Source organism: Canis lupus, chromosome 5, assembly GCF_003254725.2.
Source record: "Canis lupus dingo isolate Sandy chromosome 5, ASM325472v2, whole genome shotgun sequence".
NCBI lineage: Eukaryota > Metazoa > Chordata > Mammalia > Carnivora > Canidae > Canis > Canis lupus.
Genome location: NC_064247.1, coordinates 15,280,792 through 15,305,828, shown reverse-complemented (window position 1 = coordinate 15,305,828; position 25,037 = coordinate 15,280,792). Strand labels below are relative to the sequence as shown.

Sequence of the window (25,037 nt, the reverse complement as noted above, 5' to 3'; positions counted from 1 at the left end):
TCAGTACCTGTGTTGCTGGGAGCAGCTCCTAAAAGGCTGTGAGATGTAGGACTCTGGTTTATACTGAGCATCAGAAATGTAGTCTTCAGAATTTTTCTTTATTCTCACTGAAAACCATATGACATGTCCCCATCGTTTATTTCCATTTGGTTATCTTAAGGCATAGTGCTCCTCTGGGAAACCATCATTCACAAAGTAGTGATTTGCCTTCTGATTGGAAGTTGAGAAGAGAAAATAATCCTATCTTGACTTCATTTCCATATCTTTGCCCACCTTGAAGCTGTCCTCAGAGCATCTGCAGATTCAGACTCCATACCCATTGCCTTCCTTGCCCTGTAGCTAGAGGAGGTGGTGACAGTGCTTTGCTTGCTCTGAGGCATAACACACTGCAGTGTGCCCCTCTCTCTCTCTCTGGGAGACTCACTGTTTTAATTGTAGGTCTCCTAATTAAGATCTCTTTGTGCCTGCCCACATTCCACTAGTGTTGGCACAGGACTTCAGTTTCCTTCTAGCACTTAACTTAAGGCCTTTGGTAGGGCCTTTTGTGAATATCTTGTCTTTCCATTCTTCCTCTGCCAAGGTGGAGAGCCCAGTGGCATAGACCTTTGAGAAAAGGGGGAGCTGTGTGACTGTCACTACTTCGGGAGGCATTTATTCCAAGATTGCTGGGATGGGTACTTGCGTTGTTTGCATATGTTATTTTCAGGGATTATTAAGGAAGGTTAAATTACTAATGAGCCTGACATAACATACCTGTACTTTTTAATCAGATTTTTAACCCTGTGGGCACTAAAGAAGAAAGAGAAAGCCTAAAGAGCTCACTGTTAAGAAGAATTTGTTCGGGTTTTACCTAGATTGGTTTAAAGCTTGAGAAATACAGTTTTGTCATGGAGTAAATCACAGACTCGTGATTTTTGTAGACTGGTAGGTTGTGAAGATAAATGAAATTATTGATTACTCCTGAATTGTATCAGATTTTAAAACATAGACTGAATGAACATTAGCTTTGAGATTTGAGTGAACCTTTTTCATTAGAAAAGACTTCGAGAGGTTCTAGAAATTGTTGTTAATTCAGAATATATATATATATATATATATATATTTTAAAGATTTTTTTAAAAATTTATTCATGAGGGACACAGAGAAAGAGAGAGGCAGATACACAGGCAGAGAGAGAAGCAGGCTCTTTGCAGGGACCCTCATATGGGACTCGATCCTGGGACTCCAGGATCATGCCCTGGGCTGAATGCAGGCGCTCAACCGCTGAGCCACCCAGGCTCCCAGTTGAGAATACTCTTGTAGGCTCCAGTATTTCTTGAGAAGTTTAGAGATTGGCTAGGCTTCTAGAGTAGTTTCAGAAGAAGGCAAAATAATTGGAAAATATCATTTCACTTTAGTTTCCATTATACTAGTGCTCAAAACGCAGGCTATCCTTTAATGGATCTAATTGTGGCATGCTAGAGGAAATGCAGTCTTTATTAGGAAAAAGGAATCTTAAATCCTTCACCTGGGCCCAGATGGTTTCATTGATCACATTAGTATGAGGCAGGCAGACAAAGGGCTACTTTTTTGTTGTTGTCATTTCATTGGTTGTGAAGAAGGCCTGAAAGAAGGAAGTACAGGATCTTTATGGCATGCATTAAATAAAGCTAGAGGCCTGCGCTCTTATACCTGAGTGGGTGGTTTTATGGCCTAATTCTCTAATTGCTGGCATTTATGACAGTGTGGATGCTACTGGCCCTGTGGCCGAGGTAGATTATGTTGGGAACAGGGAGAGAAAAGGGGTCCTTTTGTTGGCCTTCTCATTTTCCCCATCAATGAGATCTCTGAGAAGGCCCTGAGGAAATGCACGGACACTTGAACTGAGGGAATGACATCCCATAAAATGGTTCTTTATGTTTTTAAAAAGGACGAGCTGCTTTTCTTGACCTATCCAAAGAAATCCATACCACCACTGTTAAATATTTCAATGAGCTTTGTACCTTGTCAGGTTACACACCAGGGGAAGCCAACCCATGAGGCTGTAGCTACTGCCAGGCGCTTGCTTTTTAAAGACTAAGGCACTTGCGAGACAAATTTTGTCGTGTGATGTATAGCTGTTGGTGGTGATTCAAGTCTCCTTGTAGGATTAGCACAAAACTTCTTAGACGCCAAACTTGGCTTCACTTTTTAGATGTTGGACATATTTAATGAGCATTAGTTTTAAAGAAATAAAGATAGAAATGTAAGAGTTAGTTGGCAGTTTTCTGGCTCTGAAAATTCCCCTTCCTTTGAAATGAGTAGTTGTTTTTCTATTTGACAAATAAGCTGAAGGGATTTCCCCAGAAAACTTACCTTTAATTATCACTGCAGCAGACGCCTTGTGTCCTACCAGTGGAGTGGATCTCTTCCACTGGCATTTATCTCCAGAGTTGGAATTTCTTTCACATATTTGATCTCTTTTCTTGCATTTGTGTTGTTGTGTTTGGTTGGAATGCTTGAGTGTAGATGTTTTGATGTCTTTCAGCAGCCAGAGCTATGAACCTCTCTACATTGGAACTGTTTTAGTGAGATCCATCCCTTATAATCTGTGCTTTGCTGAAGCATCATTGTTTCATTCTCCTTTTACAGCATCAAAGTAACTGTGGCTTTCTGTCTTGAATTAGGAGAGTAATATTACTTGTGAGGTGTGTTGTTGGAGAACATTTTTTTTTCAGCAAGCTCTCCTTTGTACTATCTTGGTTCTGAAAACTGGGGAGAAGTTAATCATAAATATCTCTACAATAAATAGCTACACCCAGAGGAACAAATATTTACACATGTCTGTATTCAACTTCTGTCCATCCATGAGCATTGACTAATTTTTAGATCAAACGCAAACATACAACATTGTTCCTAGATTATTGCCTTTAATTGTGAGTAGTAAAACCATGTGGATAACATCTCTTTAAGCTTAGTTAATGAGAAAATCCTTTTGTAATCTCTCTGGCTAGGATTTTTTTATTTGTGCATATACAAATATCTTTATAAAGGATGGTGAGAATCTTATTTTTTTTTTTTTTTTTTTTTTTTTTAAACATTTTTTTATTTATTTATGATAGTCATACAGAGAGAGAGAGAGGCAGAGACACAACAGGCAGAGGGAGAAGCAGGCTCCATGCACCGGGAGCCTGATGTGGGATTCGATCCCGGGTCTCCAGGATCGCGCCCTGGGCCAAAGGCAGGCGCCAAACCGCTGCGCCACCCAGGGATCCCGAGAATCTTATTATCTAATCTGTAATAGTATGAGATAGTATAGCACAGTAATTAAGAGCTGTTAAAACCATAGGCTCGGATTTAGACTGCCTGGGTTCAAATCTTTGCTCCCCCATTTATTAGCTGAACGACCTTGGAAAAGTTTCTTAACCTCTCCATGCTTCAGTTTCTTCATTTGTAAATTAGCAGTAATCAAGCTTTATAAAATTATTGTGAGGCTTAATTGAAATTATGCATGCAAAGTACTTAGCAATTTGCCTGGTACATAAGAATCCCTAATTATTATTAGGACTCAGAGTGTGAAAGGCCATGAGGGCTATAATCGTATTTTTTTTTCCATCAAGATAACTGGGTTTTATTACTCTGATGTATGCACATATATGTGTACACATATATACCTATCTGAGAGCTGTAATCTTGACTTTAGAAGGTTCTTGACTGGGGTCTTGGGTGTCAAGTTCATTAGTAAGCTAGGCATAACCAAATTGTATGGCCAGCCACGCATCTCGGCAACAGTGGATACCATTGGTGTCCAATGAGAACATAATTAGAGATAAGGCCAAAAAGGGAGGAAAGAAGACAGTAAATAGGTAGGACACCTAGGCATTGGATGTCTCCATGAGTTAGTTGCATAGTTACTAGGCCAAGGCAACTATGTTGGGGTTGCTACTTTTGATCTTCATACCTTTTTATGTGTGAGTATGAGTACTTGGGGATCCTCTGCAATGATTCTGAGGCCCTTCAGGGTCCTCTGCTCATTCACCTATACTAGTTGACATTTGCTCTCAAGTGTCAGCGTGGGGAGAGTTAAGTGTTGGTCTACAGAGAGCGAAGCAATTAATAATTTAATTATAGAGGAAATGCTAAGTTGTAGGTTACAGTTCCTGGAGGTTGGAACCTAGCTTGAGAAATAAAGAACCACAAGTAGAATAGTCACAAACAGATTAAAGTTTAAGAATAATCAGTAGAGGGTAGTACGCTTAAGGAGGAAGCATTCAGTTTTGCTTTATCTCTCTTTTAAAAAAAGTTTGCTAAAATACCGAATACACCCACCATTTATAGATGAAGAAACTGAGGCACAGGCATGCTAGGTAGTTTTCCTGAAGTCACATGGTGAGTAAATGGCAGAACTAGAATTCACATTCAAACCTTTATTCAGGGTTTGGAAAGCTCATTCAGACTCTGGCACTATCTTCCCCTCTTTTCTCTCCACACCCCCTCCATTCATTTTGTGAGGCTTGTCCGTGATACTGTTGCAGGGTTTAACCTGTCCCTCCTGTTCTGTTTTTACCATCCTACTTGAAATTTCCATTACCTTTGCATGGATTGTTACCATAATCTCTTAACTGGTCTTCCTGCCTTCCTTTTCACATATACAGTGTTGCCAGTGGTTTTCTTAAATATAGATCTGATTATGTCACTTTATTCCTAAAACCCTTTGCCTCCTCACTGAATATAAAATAAGATTTAAAATCCTCAGCCCTTCATAATCTAGCTGGCCTACATTTCTACATTTTGAACATTATCTCCTGAACACACATTCTCCCTTAATATGCTTCAGCCATGTTGGACCACCAGTGTATTAGATGTTCTGCATAGTCTGTGTGTATTTGCCTTTATGCCTTTGCTAATGCCTCTCCTCTGCCTCAGAGTCTTTCTCTTCTTGCCCTACCTCTGGCTCATTCATCTTTCATGGCTCAGCTCCGATCCCCAGATCCCACCTCTTGCAAGAAGCTTTTACAGATACCACTACTAGTGGAAACTCAACTCTCCTTTCTCGTTTTCTTACTGTACATAATACCTACCCTAAAAGGATTTACTCCAGGTTACCTTGTGGTGTAAATACTTTAAAAAAATAATCATTTTACAAAAAATGTTTATTTTTAGAGAAAGAGCACATACGAGCAGGAAGAGGCAGAGGGAGAGCAAGAATCCCAAGCAGGCTCCATCCATGCCCAGCCTGGAGCCCCACACGGAGCTCCATCTCACAACCCTGAGATCATGACCTGAGCCGAGATGGAGAGTCATATGCTTAACTGACTCAGCCACCCCAGAGCCCTGGGTGTAAATACTTTTGATTATGTCTGTCTTCCCCCCATTAGACTGTGATTTCCTTAAGACTTGGACCATTTCTAAGTCACCATTTGTGTTTTATATTACTTATAGTGGTGACTTTCCATATAAGAAGGTGATGAGTGAATGTCTGTTGAATTGAAAATTTGATACACATACAACTTTTAGGAATATTTGCAAGGACAGCATTACAGAAGCTATTATGTTGTATAAGACTTAATAGCAGGTTAACTGAGTGATTTTTTAAAAAAACGGTTAAACTGAGGTGTCTGGGTTAAGCACCCAACTCTTGATTTTGGCTCAGGTCCTGATCTCAGGGTCGTGAGATTGAGTCCCCCGTTGGCTCCCCACTGGGCATGGAGCCTGCTTGGGATTTTCTTCTCCCTTTCCCTCTGTCCCACAGCCCCCATCTCTTAAAAAAAAAAAAAAGAAAAAGAAAAAACTAAATCAGGTGTGGCAGAGGAATGTATAAGAGAGCCATCAGAGGACATTTCTGTAACAGTACTGAGTGGGTGTTACAAGTGGTGTTGAGGGGTCATGACAGGTTACCATCATCTTTTAATATAGATAACGCCAGCATTGACCGTCCCCTTACTTGAGTGTTGTTTCCATTTCTAGGTTCCTCAACTTAAAGGGGATGAGGAGACGTTGGAGGCGGTTCTGAGGAGACTCAAAAGATGATTATATGATTGGAAGTCAGTCCTGTGAGGAAAGGTTGGGAGAATGAAAGGTTAAGAGGCAACTTAACTCTTCCAAAGACCTGAAAGGGTCTATTACTAGGAATGGTAACCAGCTCCTTTCCAGCTGCGCGGTTCCAAGAGTAAGAGAAAATAGGTCTACACTGAAGCAATGGGTAGTTACGTAAAGAACTTGTTTCTTTTGAAAAAGTTACCAGAAGCACATTATCATCTTTTCTGGAGGTGAAATTTTAAAGTATGGTCCTGCCAATATATATAAAAAAAAAAAATGACCTCTCAAACTTCCCTCTCATTCTGGGAATCAAAAAGTGTATTTTCATTCAGATCCAGAGGGTGTGGGTCATGTTTTATAACTTCTTAATATACCACAGGGGTCCTGGGGCCCTGCTGGCTCCCTAAGTATTTGACTTGAATTGTCAGTTTGTGGCAATAATTAACTTTCAGTAATAAGCTCCAGAGAAATGTCTTTATGAAGCGATATTATCGTGGTTTTATAGGAGAATAAAAATGTAGTAAATGGAGCTAAGAGAGAAATCTCAACATCAAGAGGAACCAGGGAAAACAGTAGGTGTGGTCTCACTGTAGGAAACAAACAAGTGTTTGTAGCTTTTATGTTCATTTTCAGTTACAAAGAGATGTGCTGCAGAATAGCCCTTGGTAAGGTTATCACTGCTTGTGGATGTATTATAACAAGTGCTTTGTAAATCCTTTCCAATCTAATATAAGCTTGCTTCATGTGAATGAGGATTACAAAGGCCTCTGACCCTTGGCTTTTGAGGCTATGTGGAGGACTTGCATCACTCAGAATGAAACCTTTTTAGATATGTTGGGTTGCAGAAAGCATTTCCTGTACAGTCAGAATGAAAACTGTGAATTGGGATTATTCATATAGATTACCAAGAGTCTGGGCAGAGCTGATATTAAAGCCAGCTCTTTTTCCTACCAACTTATAGTTCCAAAATCTTGATGGGTTATTGGCACTTTAGGACTTTGGAATTTAATACTGAAATTATATATAAATTCTTTTAGGTGAAGTAATAGGAGATTTATTTAAGGTTATATACATAAAATGAATTTTCTAAGTTTCATAAGGTAAATGCTGTCCATGCTTGGCCAGACAATCTCATTAAATGATTGGAGTTCAAAGATGCAGCTGGATCCTTGCAGGAATTCTGCAAGTGGTGGCAAAGTCAAGGACAGTTTGGAGTCCCTAATTGTAAAACTGGGTGTCACTTAAAAAACTCTGGGAATTGGAAATGTGAGAGATTCATGCTTTTCCTGGAACTTTTTTTTTTAAAGATTTTATTTATTTATTTAGATTTTATTTTTTTATTCATAGAGACACAGAGAGAGAGAGGCAGAGACACAGGCAGAGGGAGAAGCAGGCTCCATGCAGTGAGCCTGACATAAGACTTGATCCAGGGTCTCCAGGATCACGCCCTGGGCTGCAGGCGGCGCTAAACCGCTGCACCACTGGGGCTGCCCAGATTTTATTTTAAAGAGAGAGAGAGTGCAAACCGGAGCAGGGGTGGAGGTCGAGGGAAAGAGAGGAGGGGAAAGAGAATCCCTATGGATCCCAGTGTGGGGCTTGATCTCATGACCTGAGCCAAAATCAAGAGTTCGGACGTTTAACCGACTGAGCTACCCAGACACCTCTTTTCCTGGAACTTTTATTTATTGATTTATTATTATTATCTTAAGATTTTATTTATTCACGAGAGAGAGTGAGGGACATAGGCAGAGAGAGAAGGAGGCTCCCTGCAGGGAGCCCTATGGGGGACTTGATCCCATGATCCTGGGATGACAACCGGAGCCAAAAGGCAAATACTCAACTGCTGAGCCACCCAGGTGCCCCTTCCTGGAACTTTTAATTGCTAGTCATACAGATTTAAATTTGGAAAGCAAACGATTATGAAAGCAGAGAATAATTGTCAGGATTCTTTATTTTACTTGAGAGACTGTAGAGCTGGAGTAATAAAAAGAAAAATACCAGGGACTTTTTTTTAATAGGTTAATGCCACATAACGTGGGCTTCTCAGAATGTGATGGCAAACTTCCAAATACGATGTGGTAGTCAGAGGAGAGTCACAGTTGGTTTTTCAAGATACTAAGAACACAAAACTTCCTAACTTCTACATTGAACATTAATTCCAGAAAAATATTAGGTCAAAATGATGTTGGCTGACTTGGTAGCTTTATTGTTTTGCCAAGGAGAATGTTTACCTTTGTCATCTATCTTCATGTTGCTCCTTAAGAAAACTGACTTTACCGAATGATAAACCATGTTTACCTTCAGAAAGAAGGAAGTTGTGAAAACCTCATGTTATTGTAGTTGCTCTTGGTCATTAAGCAGTGCGTCTATCCTCCCAGAAGGAAAGATGCACCCTGCCTTTTGTACCAAGATATGACCAATGAGCTAGATGAAGAAAGTTGAAATTTTGTAGTAGAAGCTTGTAATTGAATGAGCATATAACTCAAAAAGAAGTCGAATACCTAAAGTTGGCATATGAGGGACCAGAACCTCTTGTAATAAAAAGAACCATCTCTGAAAACGCTGTTGGTGTTTGTTTGCTTAATTTTTCCAGCCTATTCAAATCTGGTTGTGTTGTGGTACTTTCCTGTTAAACAGAGAAGAATAAATCTTGTGAATGGTGCTGATTAACGTAATTTCTGCAGTATATCAGGCTTATTTATTCTGCTTCCGACTTGGAACATAGGAATGTGGAAATATACCTTTATTGATTTGTTCTAGTTTGTTTTTTTTTTTAAGATCCTATGAAATAATTTGGGGCATTGCCATGAATCCTTATAGCTTACTATCTGATGTAATGTCCTCATTTTCTGTGCTTCTCTTTTCTTTTCTTTCTTTTCTTTTCTTTTCTTTTCTTTTCTTTTCTTTTCTTTCTTTTCTTTTCTTTTTTCTTTCCTCTCCCTCTCCCCTCCCCTCCCCTCCCCTTCCTTCCCCTCTCCTCTCCTCTCCTTTCTTTTTTTAAAAAAATATTTATTCATGAGAGACACAGAGAGAGAGAGAGGGGCAGAGACACAGACAGAGGGAGAAGCAGGCTCCATACAGGGAGCCTGACATGGGACTCGATCCTGGGTCTCCAGGATCAGGCCCTGGGCTGAAGGCAATGCTAAACTGCTGAGCCACCTGGGCTACCCCCTTTCTTTTCTCTTTCTCTTTTTCTTTTTCTTTTTCTTTTTCTTTTTCTTTTTCTTTTCTTTTCCTTTTCCTTTTCCTTTTCCTTTTCCTTTTCCTTTTCCTTTTCTTTTTTTTTTCTTTTCTTTCCTCTCCTCTCCTCTCCTCTGCTCTGCTCTCCTTTCTTTTTTTAAAAAAATATTTATTCATGAGAGACACAGAGAGAGAGAGAGGCAAAGACCCAGACAGAGGGAGAAGCAGGCTCCATGCACCGGGAGCCCGACATGGGATTTGATCCCGGGTCTCCAGGATCGCGCCCTGGGCCAAAGGCAGGTGCCAAACCGCTGCACCACCCAGGGATCCCTCTTTTCTTTTCTTTCTTAATTTCTTTCTTTCTTAATTTCTTTCTCTGTTAATTTCTTTCTTTTTTTTTTTTTTTTTAAGATTTTATTTATTTATTCATGAGAGACAGAGAGAGAGGCAGAGACACAGGCAGAGGGAGAAGCAGACTCCATGCAGGGAGCCCAACATGGGACTCGATCCCGGGTCTCCAGGATCAGGCCCTGGGCTGAAGGCAGCACCAAACCGCCTAGCCACCCGGGCTGCCCTCTTTCTTTCTTTCTTTTTTTTTTAAAGACCATTGAGCTACTCTGAGTATTTCTTTCTGAAGCAGGATGGGTGGAGTTCACCTTTCCCATTTGAGTGGCTGTTTTGAGCATCTTTGCTTTTCACTCTTGTTGACATGGAATGAGGATGAAGGGTACTATTACTTTCTTGAATGACAGAGTGGGTAATATTTTCTCAGGTGACAGTTCCTAGGTAGAATTGAATCAAATATTTGAAAACTGAATTTCATTCTTGCGTGGGTGAAAAATCTACTAACTACTATTGAAGAGTGTGTTATTTGGCTTTGCACTCTTTAGTCCTAGGTGACTTTTTTGCGTTAACATTTCTCAGTATCAGGCAGAGATCGTAGTTAAAACAGTTTAAATCTCCTCCTATCTGTTAATATATTTAAATAACCACTGTTCTCTTTAACCACCAAAAACCAGAGAGAATTTGGCCTTGGCTATACCCCTGCCAATCTGTTAACAAGAGACTATGATGTTAGTTCAGTAACTACATAGGTTTATTGATTAGTTGGATTCAGAAACCATCTTGGCTTAAGAAGTTTGTCTCTTAATGTCTGTGTATTTGACTATGCCTGAGTATATTATACTTCTCTCTTCTTACAGAATCAACAACGTTGTTGTATTCCACTTTTTGGAAATGAAGTTACAAACATCACTGTATTTTCTTCCATTACAAATGATGAAAAAGTACTTACAAGGAGTCTCACCTTCCCCCTAAATAGCATTCATCAATGTAGCACTCTACATAATAAGAAATAGAGAGACACTGGAAAATCTAATTCTTTTTTTTTTTCTAATTCTTTTATTTATTTTATTTTAGAGAGTGGGAGAAACGGAGAACACATATGCAAGCAAGTGGAGGAGCAGAGGGGGAGGGAGAGGGAGAGAGAATCTGAAGCAGACCCCTCGCTCAGCTCCATCTCATGACCCCAAGATCATGACCTGAGCTGAAAGCAAGAGTCGGATGCTTAACCAGCTGTGCCACACAAGCTCTCTTCTAATTCGTTTTTCTTTTTTTTTTTTAATTTATTTTTCAAAAAACACCTTTTATATAACAGACAGATGACCAAATGCTAGTGCACTAGCATTGAGTAAGTCCCTTCTCTCATGGAACTTACTACCTAACAACTTTTTTTACAGAACTCTGCTTAAAATATAGCATGAATATAAGTAGTAAAATCATAATACTTTGCAAGATACTTTGGAAATTGGTTATTGGAAGACTGGAGCTCTCACAACTAATATTTACAGAATTGTCCTTGAGAGCAGTTCGAGTAATATTCATTTACTGATTCTTGAGTCAGCTCTACCAAGTGTAATATATGGATCAAGATATTTTAAATATTCTCAAAGTGAGGTACCTGGGCGGATCAGTCAGTTAAGCATCTGCCTTTAGCTCAGAAGCTCAGATGATCTCAGGGTCCTGGGATCAAGCCCCAAGTCAGGCTCCGTGCTCAGTGGGGAATCTGCATCTCCCCACCCTCGTTTTTTTTCTCTCTCTCTCAAATAGATAAATAAAATCTTTAAAAAAATAACATTCTCAAAGTTCCTAATAGTTTTTCCCTTCCTGTTAGAAGGGAACTTAAGCACTACCACTTCCCTGCCACCTCCTACAATCAAAGAAGTCCCACTCTTGTACTGTGGATTGCATCCCTTCTATCTCGGAGTTGTTCCTGCAATTATCACCTCTCTCCTGCATCAGCAGTTTTTCTCTCACCTCTGGATTGGTCCCATCAACATATGAAACCATCTTTTCTTTTTAATTATTTTTAAACTTTTAATTAATTAATTAATTTTAGGGGATCCCTGGTGGCTCAGCGGTTTGGCGCCTGCCTTCAGTCCAGGACGTGATCCTGGAGTCCCGGGATTGAGTCCCATGTCGGGCTCCTTGAATGGAGCCTGCTTCTCCCAATGCCTGTGTCTCTGGCGCGCGCTCTCTCTCTCTCTCTCTCTCTCTCTCTCTCTCTCTCTCCCCCATGAATAAATGAATAAAATATTTTAAAAATTAATTAATTTAAAATAAACTCTATGTCCAACTTGAACTTATGACCCTGAGATCAAGAGTTGCATGCTGTACTGACTGAACCAGCCAGGTACCCCCTAACAATCTTAATATAATTCTTAAAAAAAAAAAAAACCTTGACCCCACGTTGTCCTCCAATGACTACCCAGTTCTTGGTTCCTTCTCACAGCAAAACTACTTGAAAGTGCTGTGTGTCATTGCTGTCTCCACTTCCTTACCTCTTCCTCCTCCTCAGCCATGCAGCTGGGCTTTTATTCCCTGGTTCTGCTCTTATCAGAGTCTTCAAGAAGCTCAGTCTTGTCAGATTGAATAAATAATTCTTGGTTCTCACCCTGTTAAACCTCTGGGCAGTATTGAATCTGCTGACCACTCTCTTCTTGAAATGTTTTCTTGGATTCTGTAACACTATGCTCCCCTGCTCTTTTCTTAACTCAGTGGTCATTAATTTTCAGTACTCTGTATGGCTTCCGTCTTCTGCTTCATTCTTCTGAATCTTGGGGTTGTTTAGGAGGCTACTTTTGGCTGCCTTCTCTATCTACACCCTCTTCCTAAGTGATCTCATCCAGGCCTCGGCTACATGCCCAAGGACTAGAAAGTCTTTGTCTCTAACTCTATTTCTTGGAGTCCCAGGGTTGTATAACCAAATACCTATTTGGCATTTCCATTTGGGTAATAAAAATAGGAGTAGTTAGCATTTATTGAGTGTTTATTATGGGCTAAGCAGTATTCTGAGTACCTTACACTGACTATTTTACCCAATCCTGACCACCCTCTGAAGTAGCCGCTACTATTCCCAGGCAAGAAAACAGGTATGCATTAAAGCACTTGGATATCTAATGGGTGTCTTTACACTTATAGCTAGAAACTCTTGATTTTCTCCTTTCTCTGTGTTTGGGATGACTCTGCCATTTACCCACTTGGCCTAAATCACTTGGGCCTAAAATTTAAGTTACTTTTGATCTTTCTCTTTTATTCATATCCCAAATAACCCATCAGCAAATTCTTTCTGCACTACCTCCAGAATACCTTAAATCTAACTTCTGCTCATTTTACCACCCAAACCCCTGACTTCTGCATTATAGTCCTTTGGCTGGACTACTCTGTCATCTCCTTGCTTGTGTTCTTATCGCACTAGTTTGTTCTTCACACAGCAACTGTATGCTCCCGAGTGTAAATGAATCAAATCTTATTATTCCCGCTGTTTAAATCTATCAGTGGCTCTTCCTTCACCCTCCCCCCCCCACTGCCAGAATAAATCTACATTTCTTACAGTGGCCATCAAAACCATACATGCTCTGGCCTCTGGTCAGTTCCACTTCTCTGGCATCATCTCTTCTCATTTTCACTCATTCTGCTACAGAGCCAGACTGGCCTTTTTGTCTGCCATATATGCCATGCTTATTGCTATCTCTGGAGCTTTGTGCTTTCAAGCAAGAATACCGCTCCACCTAGATCTTTGTATGTCTGTCTTTTTCTCATTATATAAGGCTAAACCAGGGTTCAGCAAGTTTTTTTTCTGCAAAGGGCCAGATGGTCTCTGTTACAACACTCACTTCAGCTGTTGTAGTACACAGGCAGCCATAGACCATACATAAACGGATGAGCATGATGGTGTTCCAATAAAACTTTATGTATGTGCACTGAAATTTGAGTTCTATATAATTTTCATTTGTACGAAATAGTCTACTTTGATTTTTCTTTTCAGCCATTTAAAAACATTAAAAACCATTCTTAGCTCATGGACTGAACAAAAACAGGTGGTAGACCGGATTTAGCCAGTGACCCATAGCTTGCCAATCCTTGGTGAACCATTACTTTGGAGAAGCCTTTCCTGACCACAGGAAGTAACCCCCACAGCTAATTCCCATTGATCCTATTGCCTTGGTCTCTTTATTTGTTATATGTTTATTTTCTGTCTCCACTAGATTGTAGCCTTATGGGGCAGGAATTTTGTCAGTATATCTTTAGAGTCTAAAACAGTGCCTCACAGTTCTCAGTAAATACTTGCTGAGTGAACAAATGCCAGTCACATTTAAATCATGGCTGTAGACTGCTATCTGGTCACCCTTTATTCAGTCTCTTTCCTGCTCTAATTCTGTGTGTGTGTGTGTGTGTGTGTGTGTGTGTGTACACCTTTTCCAGAGTAAACTTCAGAGTTATGTCTTTTCTACATTTGAGCACCAGTGGTAGCTCCCAGCAGTTCATTGTATCAGCCTTGACCATCCTAGAATTAAGAAGGTTCTGACACTTCATTGATCTCTTATCTTGGCCCTGCTGTGGCTACTCTTTTCCAACCAGATCAGCTTTCACTAACTCTTGCATCTGATTTTCTACCCGTTATTGTGCCCTCCTATTCTTTTTATTTTTTTTATTCTTTTTTAAAGAAGATTTATTTATTTATTTGACAGAATACACGCTCTTGAGGTGGGGAGGGGCAGAGAGAATATATTCAAGTAGACTCCCCACCCACCCAGTGCAGAGCCCCTGTGGGGCCAACCCCACCAACCACGAGATCATGACCCCAGCTGAAACCAAGAGTCCGACATCCAACTGACTGGAGCACCCAGGCACCCCATCCCATTTATTCTTAATTAGCCATTGTCCATGATTTAATGTCCTTAAGAGCTGTGTTATTGAAAACTTATGTAGGTTATGAGCCTTTTTGAGAAAAGCTAGAGAAATCAGTCGTTGCACCTGACAAGTGCCCATATAAACAAAGTTTTTCCTGTACTTTCAGAGAAATTTCTCAGCTTACCCCTACCCATGAATTTTTTTGCAACTAAATCCTTGCTTAACCCCTTTCCTAAAAGAAGAGAATTTCTCTCCATTGTGCTTTGTATTCATTCCCTCCCGTGCTGACGCCTCCTCCAGTACTTTTTCCATTTATTAACCGCTTTGCTTTTGAGGATTTTCAATCTCTTTCCTGCTGCTGTGTTCCCCTTTGGCATATAAACATATTCTACTCAAGAAATAATCCTCCCAAGCTGGTCTTTCCCTGCCTTATGCCCTATCTCTTGTTTCCCACATAGATGAGTTTTTCCAAAAGACTAGGCTCATTTCCATTTTGTCACCTTTTTTTTTTTTTAAGATTTTATTAGAAAATTCTCTTAAGAGAAAGAATCTCAAAATTCTTTCAGACTCCCTTCTCAGCACAGAGCCTGACGCGGGGCTTGATCTCATGACCTGAGCCAAAACCAAGAGTCGGAGGCTCATGCGACAGCCACCCAGGCACCCCCCATTTTGTCACTTTCTAATCACACCTGTACCCACTGTAGTTTGGCTCCTCCTGCCTTTAACGCTGCATTGAAGTTGGCTGTGCTAAGGGTAAAGGTGACCTCCCAACTTTGTTCTCCCACTCTACAATTTTCAGTCCTTAATCCAACTTGACCATCCCTTGCTATATATTCCTTCCCTAGACTATTGTGTGTCTCCCATGCATGACCTTCCTCTTGGCCATTCCATCTCCACCTTAGTCCTTGGCTTTCACTTTTATGTTGTTAAGTATAGGTGTTCTGTAGGCATCTGCCAGTGACCCTCCTTTTGTTATTCTCTCCTTGGGTGATTGAATTTTTATGTACTGTTTTGGCATTTATATATATATGTATACATATATATGTGTGTGTGCATATATATAGAGAGAGTATATATATGTATATATAGAGTATATATATATACGCACACATACATATATATGTATGAGTCCACTGCTATATTTATTTTAAATATATATTTTTTTCATAGAATCATATATTTTTCCAGATGATTATCCTATCTTACAACTTGGATGAATATTTCAAGTTCCAATGTTTGAAGTGATCTCTCCACTTTTATAAACCTTTCTTCTTTCTTGTATTCCCAACCTTGGTAAATAATGCCACAAAACCTAATTAACCTGGGCCAAACACCCTCAAGTTTCTATCGATTCTTCACATTCCCTTAACTCTTCATATCAAAACCTTGTCCACTTGTCTCCCAACTGTCTGTGGAACCTGCCCTTTCCCTCAACCCCCAGCACTATTGCTGTCATTTTATGACTGCCCGTGTTATAAAGGCAGTCTACTTACCCACTGCTGTCTTGGTGATCTTTGGAAAATATAAATCTAATCATGCATCTCTGCTGCCTGAAAGTGCTGCTGACCAGCTGCAGAGCCTTCAGGATAAGACCTGTGCTTCCCTGAAGATCAACTTAAAACTCATGACAGCATTGAACACCTTCCCTGACCCGCCTCTGCCTTCTTTCCCTCTTCAGTGTCTTCTGCCGCTTTCCCACACCAGCCAGGGCTTCAGCCATTCTATACTGTTTGTAATTTCATACCACGCTCTCTTGTCCCCACGTACCTTCACATGTATTCTCTCTGCCTGCAATATGCAGTATCTCTCCCTGACCCTGATTTTTTTTTTAAGATTTTACTTATTTATTCATGAGAGACACAGGCAGAGGGAGAAGCAAGCTCCCGCGGGGAGCCCAATGCAGGATCCCTGGACCCCAGAATCATGGACTGAGCCAAAGGCAGACACTCAACCACTGAGCCACCCAGGTGCCCTATCCCTGACCCTGGTTTCTCCTCCCTCAAAAGTTAAAGAGTAAATTTTTGTCATTTCTGTGATGGCTTTTCCTGACCCCTTTTTCCTTGACTGGATTCGTCCTTCTGCTGTGCTTCCCTGTTCATTCCGTTAGCACATGTATTCCTCTAGCATAGCAGGCAACATGCTTGTGTTCTACTAATTTAATCATTTAAAAAAAGATTTTATTTATTTATTTGAGAAAGAGGGAATGAACAGTGGGGAGGGGCAAAGAGAAATAGAGAAGTAGACTTCCTGCTGAGCAGGAAGCCCAATGCGGGCTCACTCCCAGGACCTGGAGGTTATAAACTGAGACAAAGGCAGACGCTTAACCTTATTGAGCCACCCAGGTGCCCCTCCCTAATCACCTTTTTTTTTTTTAAGATTATTTTTTTGAGAGAGAGAGTGCGTGTGTACACGGAGAGGGAGAAGCAGTCTCCCCACTGAGCAGGGATCCCCACTTGGGGTTCCATCTCAGGACCCCAAGATCATGACCTGACCTGAAGGCAGACACTTAACCGATTGAGCCATCCAGGCACCCCAAATCATCTGTTCTTAACAGGTTTCCAAGTCCTAGAAGGCAGAAGAGTTGTCTTTTATGTTTAGATAAGGTGTCTTCATCCCTCAACCCAGAAATGGGCACACATATTTGAATGGATGAATGAATCAATGAATGAATGAGTCTGCCCTGCTAGCCTGAGGACAGTCTCCCTATGCATTCTCGCTCTCTTCTTTTTTTAACATTTTATTTATTCATGAGAGACACAGAGAGAGGCAGAGACCCAGGCAGAGGGAGAAGCAGGCTCATGAAGGGAGCCTGATGTGGGACTCGATCCTGGGACTCCAGGATCACACCCTGAGCTGAAGGCAGACACTCAACCACTGAGCCACCCAGGTGTCCTTCTCCCTATGCATTCTTAAAAGGAAGAACCATTTTGTCTAATTCTTTGGAGTCCACCGCTATTTGCTATAGTACTGTTACCACAGTAGCTACTTAATGTTTTATAAACAATTGTGTTTTATTTTCATTTTACAAACGTTTGTTGAACACCCAAGTTTGTGCCAGATACTGGGAAAACGAAAATAAATACGTTGTCCCTATCCTCAAAGAATGAACACTCTAGAGAAGGAAATAAACATGTAAATACATTTTTAAAAAAATCTCTTATGCTAATTAAGTACTAGTAATTATGTGTACAGGTCTTTAAAATGCAACATCAAGACCTTGGCGTTTTAGAGCTTGAAGCAGGAGATATAAAGGGAAATGTGCCAGCAGAAGTGATAGCTAACTGGAATATATTCCCAAAGGAGCCCTGTTACTCTTTCTAACTAGAACTGAGATATACAGTATGCTTCTGCACTGTCTCTTCATCTTCTTTACTTGCTCTTAGTGATCTTCTAGTTCTCCTGGGCCCTCCTCATATGATGAAGCCATATATGATGATACCAAAGCCTAGAAGCTTCAAATTTCCAAGAATTTCAAATAATTAGAGTATTGGGTGATTTTGATACTGTCTGTGGTTATTGATGTTGCTCTCCAGTTGATTCACTGATAAACCTTTGTAGCTGAAGAAATATTATTCTAACTCTTAAGACTAAACATTTTGGAGACCGAATGCAAAGATAAGGTTGCAAAGGGGTTATGCCTGAGAAACCTACCACTTAATTCAGTGCTCTGAAGTGCAAGGGAATCTTGCTAGAAAAGAAAGAAGGGGAAAAAATAAATAAATAAATTATTTTATTTTTTTTTTAAAGGTGTTCTTTTTTTTTAATTTTTATTTATTTATGATAGTCACAGAGAGAGAAAGAGAGGCAGAGACACAGGCAGAGAGAAGCAGGCTCCATGCACCGGGAGCCCGACGTGGGAATCGATCCTGAGTCTCCAGGATCGCGCCCTAGACCAAAGGCAGGCGCCAAACCGCTGCGCCACCCAGGGATCCCTAAATAAATAATTAAAAAAAAAAAAAAAAAGAAAGAAAAGAAAGAAGGGTGGGAGATGCCTGGGTGTGGCTCAGCGGTTTAGTGCCTGCCTTCGGGTGGGGGCGGGCGGCGGGGAGGGTGATCCTGGAGTCCTGGAATCGAATCCTACATCAGGCTCCCTGCATGGAGCCTGCTTGTGTCTCTGCCTCTCTCTGTGTCTCTCATGAATAAATAAATAAAAATCTTTTAAAAAAGGAAAAAGGAAGAAAGAAGGGAATGAGCAGACTGATCCTAGACCTTACTTATCTGAGACTGGAAGTGGCTAAGTTTGTTTATTTAATAGAAAAGTTTTCAAAGTAGCCTTGGAACCTCCATCTTAGTCTGGGAAGTGAAGAACTCCAGGTGAGTAATTTTTGCTCTGACTGGTAAATTTGGAAGAATTTAAGGGAGGAACTAAAAATCTATGTATTTTAGTTGGGGGTAAGGAGGAAAAGGCGCTGAGGTCGATCCGTTGAAAGTTTATCAGAAAAAAAAAAAAAAAAAAGAAAGTTTATCAGATCACTGGTGTTACTAGGAACTGTGTCACATCTAATCAGTGCAGATGGTTGAGGTCTCGATTACCTAAACTCTGATTGCTAATGCTGGAGTGGTGCCTAGTTAGAGTACTGAGAGATGGAAATACACATTGCTGTCCTTTGGAAGGATTTTGAAATTTGTTGAATGTTTTTCTATGAACCAAATACTAATGTAAGAGGAAGAATGAACTGTTCTAAGACGTAAGCAAATTTTTTATTTCAGAATATGAATTACGTAGTATTTTATCCTTCATTGGTGTTGATTTTTATTTTTATTTTATTTATTTTTAAAGATTTTATTTATTTATTCATGAAAGACACAGAGACAGGCAGACACAGGCAGAGGGAGAAGCAGGCTCCCTGCAAGGAGCCTGATGCGGGACTTGATCCCAGAACCCGGGATCATGCCGTGAGCCAAAGGCAGCCTCTCAACTGCTGAGCCACCCAGGCGTCCCCCTGGTGTTGATATTCATTCATTCATTCATTCATTCATTCATTCATTCATTATTATTTTTTAAGATTTTATTTGTTCATCAGAGAGGCAGAGACATAGAGAGGGAGAAGCAGGCTCCATGCAGGGAGCCCGATGCGGGACTCGATCCCGGGTCTCAAGGATCACTCCCTGGGCCGAAGGCAAGAACCAAACCACTGAGCCACCCAGGCGTCCCTAATGTTGATTTTTAAAAGGAAGAATGAAATTGTGCACCTGCCTGTCTGCCTTTAGATACTTCTTGGGAGCAGGAGTCCTGTCTTACTTATCCTTGCATCTGGAGCAGATAGTATATAAATGGTTTTTGAATGAATGAACAAGTAAAAGAAATAGTGCTTTGTTTGGAAAGTTGGCTTGGTAGTACATAATTCCTTGAAACACAGAATTTCATGTATTTTTTCTCAAATGTCTTCATTATATTTTATATGTAAACATTATTATCTGAATACTTATTTGGGGTTCATTTAGATTCTCTTGCAGGAAAAAAAATATTTCTTTTGCTCCATCATTTACGAATAGAACCAGACACTAATGGGATCCCTGGGTGGCGCAGTGGTTTGGCGCCTGCCTTTGGCCCGGGGCGCGATCCTGGAGACCCGGGATCGAGTCCCACATCGGGCTCCTGGTGCATGGAGCCTGCTTCTCCCTCTGCCTGTCTCTCTGCCTCTCTCTCTCTCTGTGTGACTATCATAAAATAAAATTAAAAAAAAAAAAAAAAGAACCAGACACTAAGGAATTAGAATTCTGCCATTAAAATAAAAATCCTCAAACGTTAAGGTACTTATGTGTAAAATAGAATTTAGTAGAGGTATATATCTGGTAAAGGTATGCCAGGAGTTACCAAATAACTGGTTACCCTAGAGTTAGGGATGTGGGTAATAAAGACAGACATTCTACACACTTATTGTTTTTACGATTAGACTTCATTTAGGAAATGACATTAGACAGGTTCATTGCATTCTTGATCACTGGAAGCTAAATATGACATAACAGTATTTTACTGTGCTCAAGTTGGCAAGGTTATTTTTCTATGTTTGGAGGAAAGAAAGTATTAAAATCTTGGCAATCTGGGCTCCAAGGACATCACTGTTCAGAAGGCATCGGTTTGATGGCTCTTCCCTGTAGTCTGTCTTGGAATGCTGTGCTCATCAGGGAAAGCCATATTGAAAGGAAAAGTATGTGTGATGAATGGCTGTTTGGGCCCAGTTCCCAGGAATACTTGATCATGTGGAGCATGGTGTCTCGTCCCCCTCTTCAAGGCTGTCCAGGCTTATGATGCTACAGTGCCAAATGTGTTTTTAATTGCAGCTCCTTTGTTGGCTTTTTGGGTAGATATTTTGCCTTAGCATTTTGATTTTTAGGCAAGTTTAAAATCCTTGGGAAGCCAGTATTGTTACCTTGTTGATGACATCTTCCAGGAACCCCACGTGTTACAGGGGGTGATGGGAGCGAGATGAGCAGGAGGCAGAAAGGATTTCCGCTGAGCACCCTTCAGGAGCAACTCTTTCCCAGCACTTTCTCTCGACTTGGCCTCCCTTAGATTCCTTCCTTCCTTCCTTCCTTCCTTCCTTCCTTCCTTCCTTCCTTCCTTCCTTCCTTCCTTCCTTCCTTTCTTTCTTTCTTTCTTTCTTTCTTTCTTTCTTCTTTCTTTTTCGACTTACTTGGAAGTTCAGAGTCAGAAGGCTAGAGCTCTTTAACATAACAATGCTGGCTTTTGTTTTTGGCTTAATTGTCTGGATTATTTAAACAATGGGTAGTTAATTTTTTTTAAGCAAGCTTGAAGAAGTCAACCTATATTTCAAGTGAAAAGAAAGTTGGAAGTGGAGTATTTTTTGACTGCTCATTCTTTTCTTATTCCAACTACAAGATCTAAGGAAAGAGTTAACGCTTGCTGTCATGTTGGAAAGTACTCGTGAAATTTAAACATTGGCAGTTCAATTACTGTTTGACAGCTCAGTAGTACTCTGTTTTGGAGCGCATGGCAATTTGGATTGTATAGTTATATTTTGTGGAAGTCTGAAATGGAGAAAAGTGACTCACTAAGGTGGCTGGTGGTGAACAGAGTGTGGGTCTCTTACATTTCTTTTAAGGATTAATAATCATTATCTCACCTGTCGGATACTTCACCTGTTAGTTATTAATGTGTATAGTTGCTAGAACTCTGTTGCTGCAGCACCGGAAGTATAAAATTCATGCATGTCGCAGTGCAGTCCCTGGGTAAAGTGTCGGGAAACCTCAAGGTGTCTTTGTGAAGTGTCTGGATTAGCATGTTGTTGTATGAGGATAATGCAGGAAAAGAATGAATTAAATCAAACTTTAAGGATCTGAAAGTGGGCATGAAGTTAACTTTCACAGTAGCTGAAAGAATAGCAAATTTGTACTGGTGATGATTTATTTGATTCCTTTAAATAGTTACAATTTTAAATTGTAACTATTTTGGGAGGAAGTCTTTGTAACTAACTATATGATCTTGGCCAAGTTATTTGGCCCCTCCAGAATCCCTTTCTGAAACCACGTCAATAAGAACTACAGTGTGGATAATTTTCAGAGTGATTTTACGTAATTACATAATTTACATAAATTACTTCATTTACTCCTTACAACACTTCAGTAAATGAAGAAATTGAGACATAAAAATACTAAGTGACTTGTCTAATATCATCTAGCCTGCAAATGCTAGAACTGAGTCCTCAGTCAAATCCTGAATGCTCCTTAGTCATGTCATGTGCCCACATGCGAGCGGTGGAGTGGGCCCCTCGAAATTTTTTTTTTTTTTACAGCGTTTGAAGCAACTTACCATGGGGCTATTTTCTTTGCCTACTCTTTTTCTCGAAGTGTGTTGTAGGATTACTATTTTAAATGTCCCTTTTTCCTACCCCAAAAAACATTTTAAAAATTAACAGAATGGGGGCGCCTGGCTGGCTCAGGCAATAGAGCATGAGACTCTTGATCTGGGGCTCATGAGTTCAAGCCCCATATTAGGCGTAGAGCTCACGTAAAAAAAAAAAATTAGCAGTATGGAATTCCATTATTGTGACAGGTTTTTGGATTAATTGGGTCTTGTGAGTTTGGGCTTTTCTTTTTGTAGTGTAGCTTGCAAGTATAAACCCTGAAAATCATTCCAGAAATTTATTTGGGGTTAAGCCCCACATATATGAGGTTTTCCTAACTTGTAAGATGCAGAGGTAGGTTTATTCTTTTTCACAAATAATATTCATGATAAGAATTTAAATTTAATTTAATGATGAGAAAAGACTATAAAAAGCACTCTACTGTGTATTCTTTAAATTTAGGTTTTACACATTTTTGGAATTATAGTGCTTTTCAGACAGTTCTCTTTGAAGAGGATAATTTCAGGTTTTTCTTAAGTTGTTAAATGCTTTAATAATGTTAGCAACTTCAGGACAAAAATCTTAGATTCTAAGAACTGTCTCTCAGTTGCATAGTTTGCTGGGTCTTGGACTTGAAACATTTTGCTCCTCAAAGCATTTAAATTTAAGAGCTGAACCTGCTAATTTGTCTAAACGGTTGCATGGATCTTTTCATATATTCCTGATTAATAAGTAGTTAAACAGATTAGCACCTGACTCTAGCTTTAAACTAACTGGGGAAACAATGTTTCAGAAAATTCACAGATATTGTCCATATGCATGTAGTCTTTGCTCTTGAGAAGAAAATTTGGGGGCATTAATTTTAGAACAAAGTTTGAGGCTTGGCTTATCAGTATAAATTGGAGGTTTGAGAAAAATCTTTCGATCCTTATTTTATTCTTGTTTTATGTGGATTTTGTTTCTGAAATCTGAAATTCTTTCATCTCTTTCTGGAAAGAACTCAGTTTCTGAATCAGTGAATTTCTGTTAATCAGTTTGTTTAATTAGACCACCTTTCTTGAGAACTTGTCAAAAGAAGTTAAATTCTTATGAATATTTTTGAAAGGGCAGGTTAAAAGTTAGAGGTAAAGGGAAGCTTTTGCCTTTTCCAAGTATAACAGAGAATAAGATGCTTCCCTGAGTTCTTGAATGCATTATTTCATCCTGTATGCGGTCAGTTCACAATCCCTTTCACAAATGCTGCTGCCCACCATTAAGTCTCTTATCACAGGGCATTTTAAAATGATGCCATAAAATGCATGTTGAGAATCTTTGGATCTCAAATGTATAGAAATCACATCTAAATGTCAATTCCTGAGTTAAGGAACTGACAATTATGGCAATTCAGTCTCTATTAATATTTAGTAGACAAGAGATTATGTTATGGTTTATGTTATTCCTTATGTGTGTGTAAACTTACTGCTTGTTGAAAAGATTTGTTTGTTTTATTGGGGCTGTATATTTCTGCCATTGTACTGATTTGCTTACTTGAATTAAAGCTGTTCTTTAATTGTTTTGGGCTGTATCTATGGTTTGAAATTTAAGACTGTCCCCTGTGTTCTATGCACCAAAGATGACATTTCAATGCATTGTTCAATTACTACACAGCTCTTATTTGTCTGTAATGAAGCTGTATGACTGGGTCCATTTATTTCAATATTAGTTGTTTTATATTATCCATATAAATGGTAATGATTAAAATATAGAGTAATTTTCCAAATTCATTTGTGTCTCCTCTGGGCATTTCTTTGGGATATGTTCACACTTGTGTTTTTGTTTCTGATTTTAAAATAATTTTCCTTTGTTGTAGGATGAGCAGTTCTTAGGTTTTGGCTCAGACGAAGAAGTCCGAGTACGAAGTCCTACAAGGTCTCCTTCAGGTATGGCCAGTTAAGTGCATGGTGGCTTTTGTTAAGAGAATCATGGCTTCCCCTTGCCTTCTTTGCATGTAAAGGATGATCTTAAATACTATGGGTAGAGAGTGAGGGGGTTGTGCATCCTTCCCTTTCTCTCACACTAAGTAGGAGACTAGGAGATGGCTTATGAACCAGACCTCTTATTGATGGGGCTCTTCTTTGTCAGGCTACTTTTGCTTTACTCTTTATTATGCTTTTCTGTTGGAACCACTTGAGTCATGGTGGTGGGGTCAATTTCCATGGAATGACAAAAAACCTGGTAGTTGAATTGAAGGTAACCTACTCAGCATCCTCAGATTCATAGATTTTGAATGATATGGCAATTATACAACTTTGGGAATAATCTGACTTATTTTTTACAGATGAAATTTAGTCTACTGTTGTCAAAGAACTAAAAACAAAATATTGGCACTGTATGAAACTATTTCATCTGATCCTTGAAAGGCTGTATAAAGAAAATAAAAATGATATGGGGTATTTCCATTTATAAGCAATATTTGTCATTGTTCTCACCAAGAAAATATCTAGAATGTCTTGAAATTCTAGACTTAGAGCAGTTTCCTGAGAGACAGTCCTCAGTGGAAATCACATGCAATGGCTTGCAGAATTCCAGTCTGTATAGGAGAGGGATCTTTTGAGGAAAAAAATATTCCCCATCTGTGCTACCATTCTGACTTCTTGTATGATTTGCTATGCTTTGATTTGAATGGACAGTCTAGTTAAATACGATGTCGTTAGGTGGTTTTGCTCTTTGACAGTGACGTGGTTCTTGATGTTTTTTAGCATTTGGGTTTCATTTAAGAGTTGTCATATTTGTATAGTAATCTAATTCAAACATGTAAGTTGACAGAATCTTTTTTCCCAAATGGCAAGAGTGTTGCCATCCTTGTTGGGAGGAGTTAGT

General features: G+C 39.7%; 1 protein-coding gene across 1 annotated transcript in view; it reads left to right on the top strand.

Annotated features, from left to right (window-relative positions):
* Positions 1–25,037, top strand: part of KMT2A (lysine methyltransferase 2A) — an 88,145-nt gene that overhangs the window by 5,698 nt on the left and 57,410 nt on the right. The window contains 1 exon segment of the mRNA XM_049109913.1: positions 24,028–24,097. Within this exon segment, the coding sequence (XP_048965870.1) occupies positions 24,028–24,097 (70 nt within the window).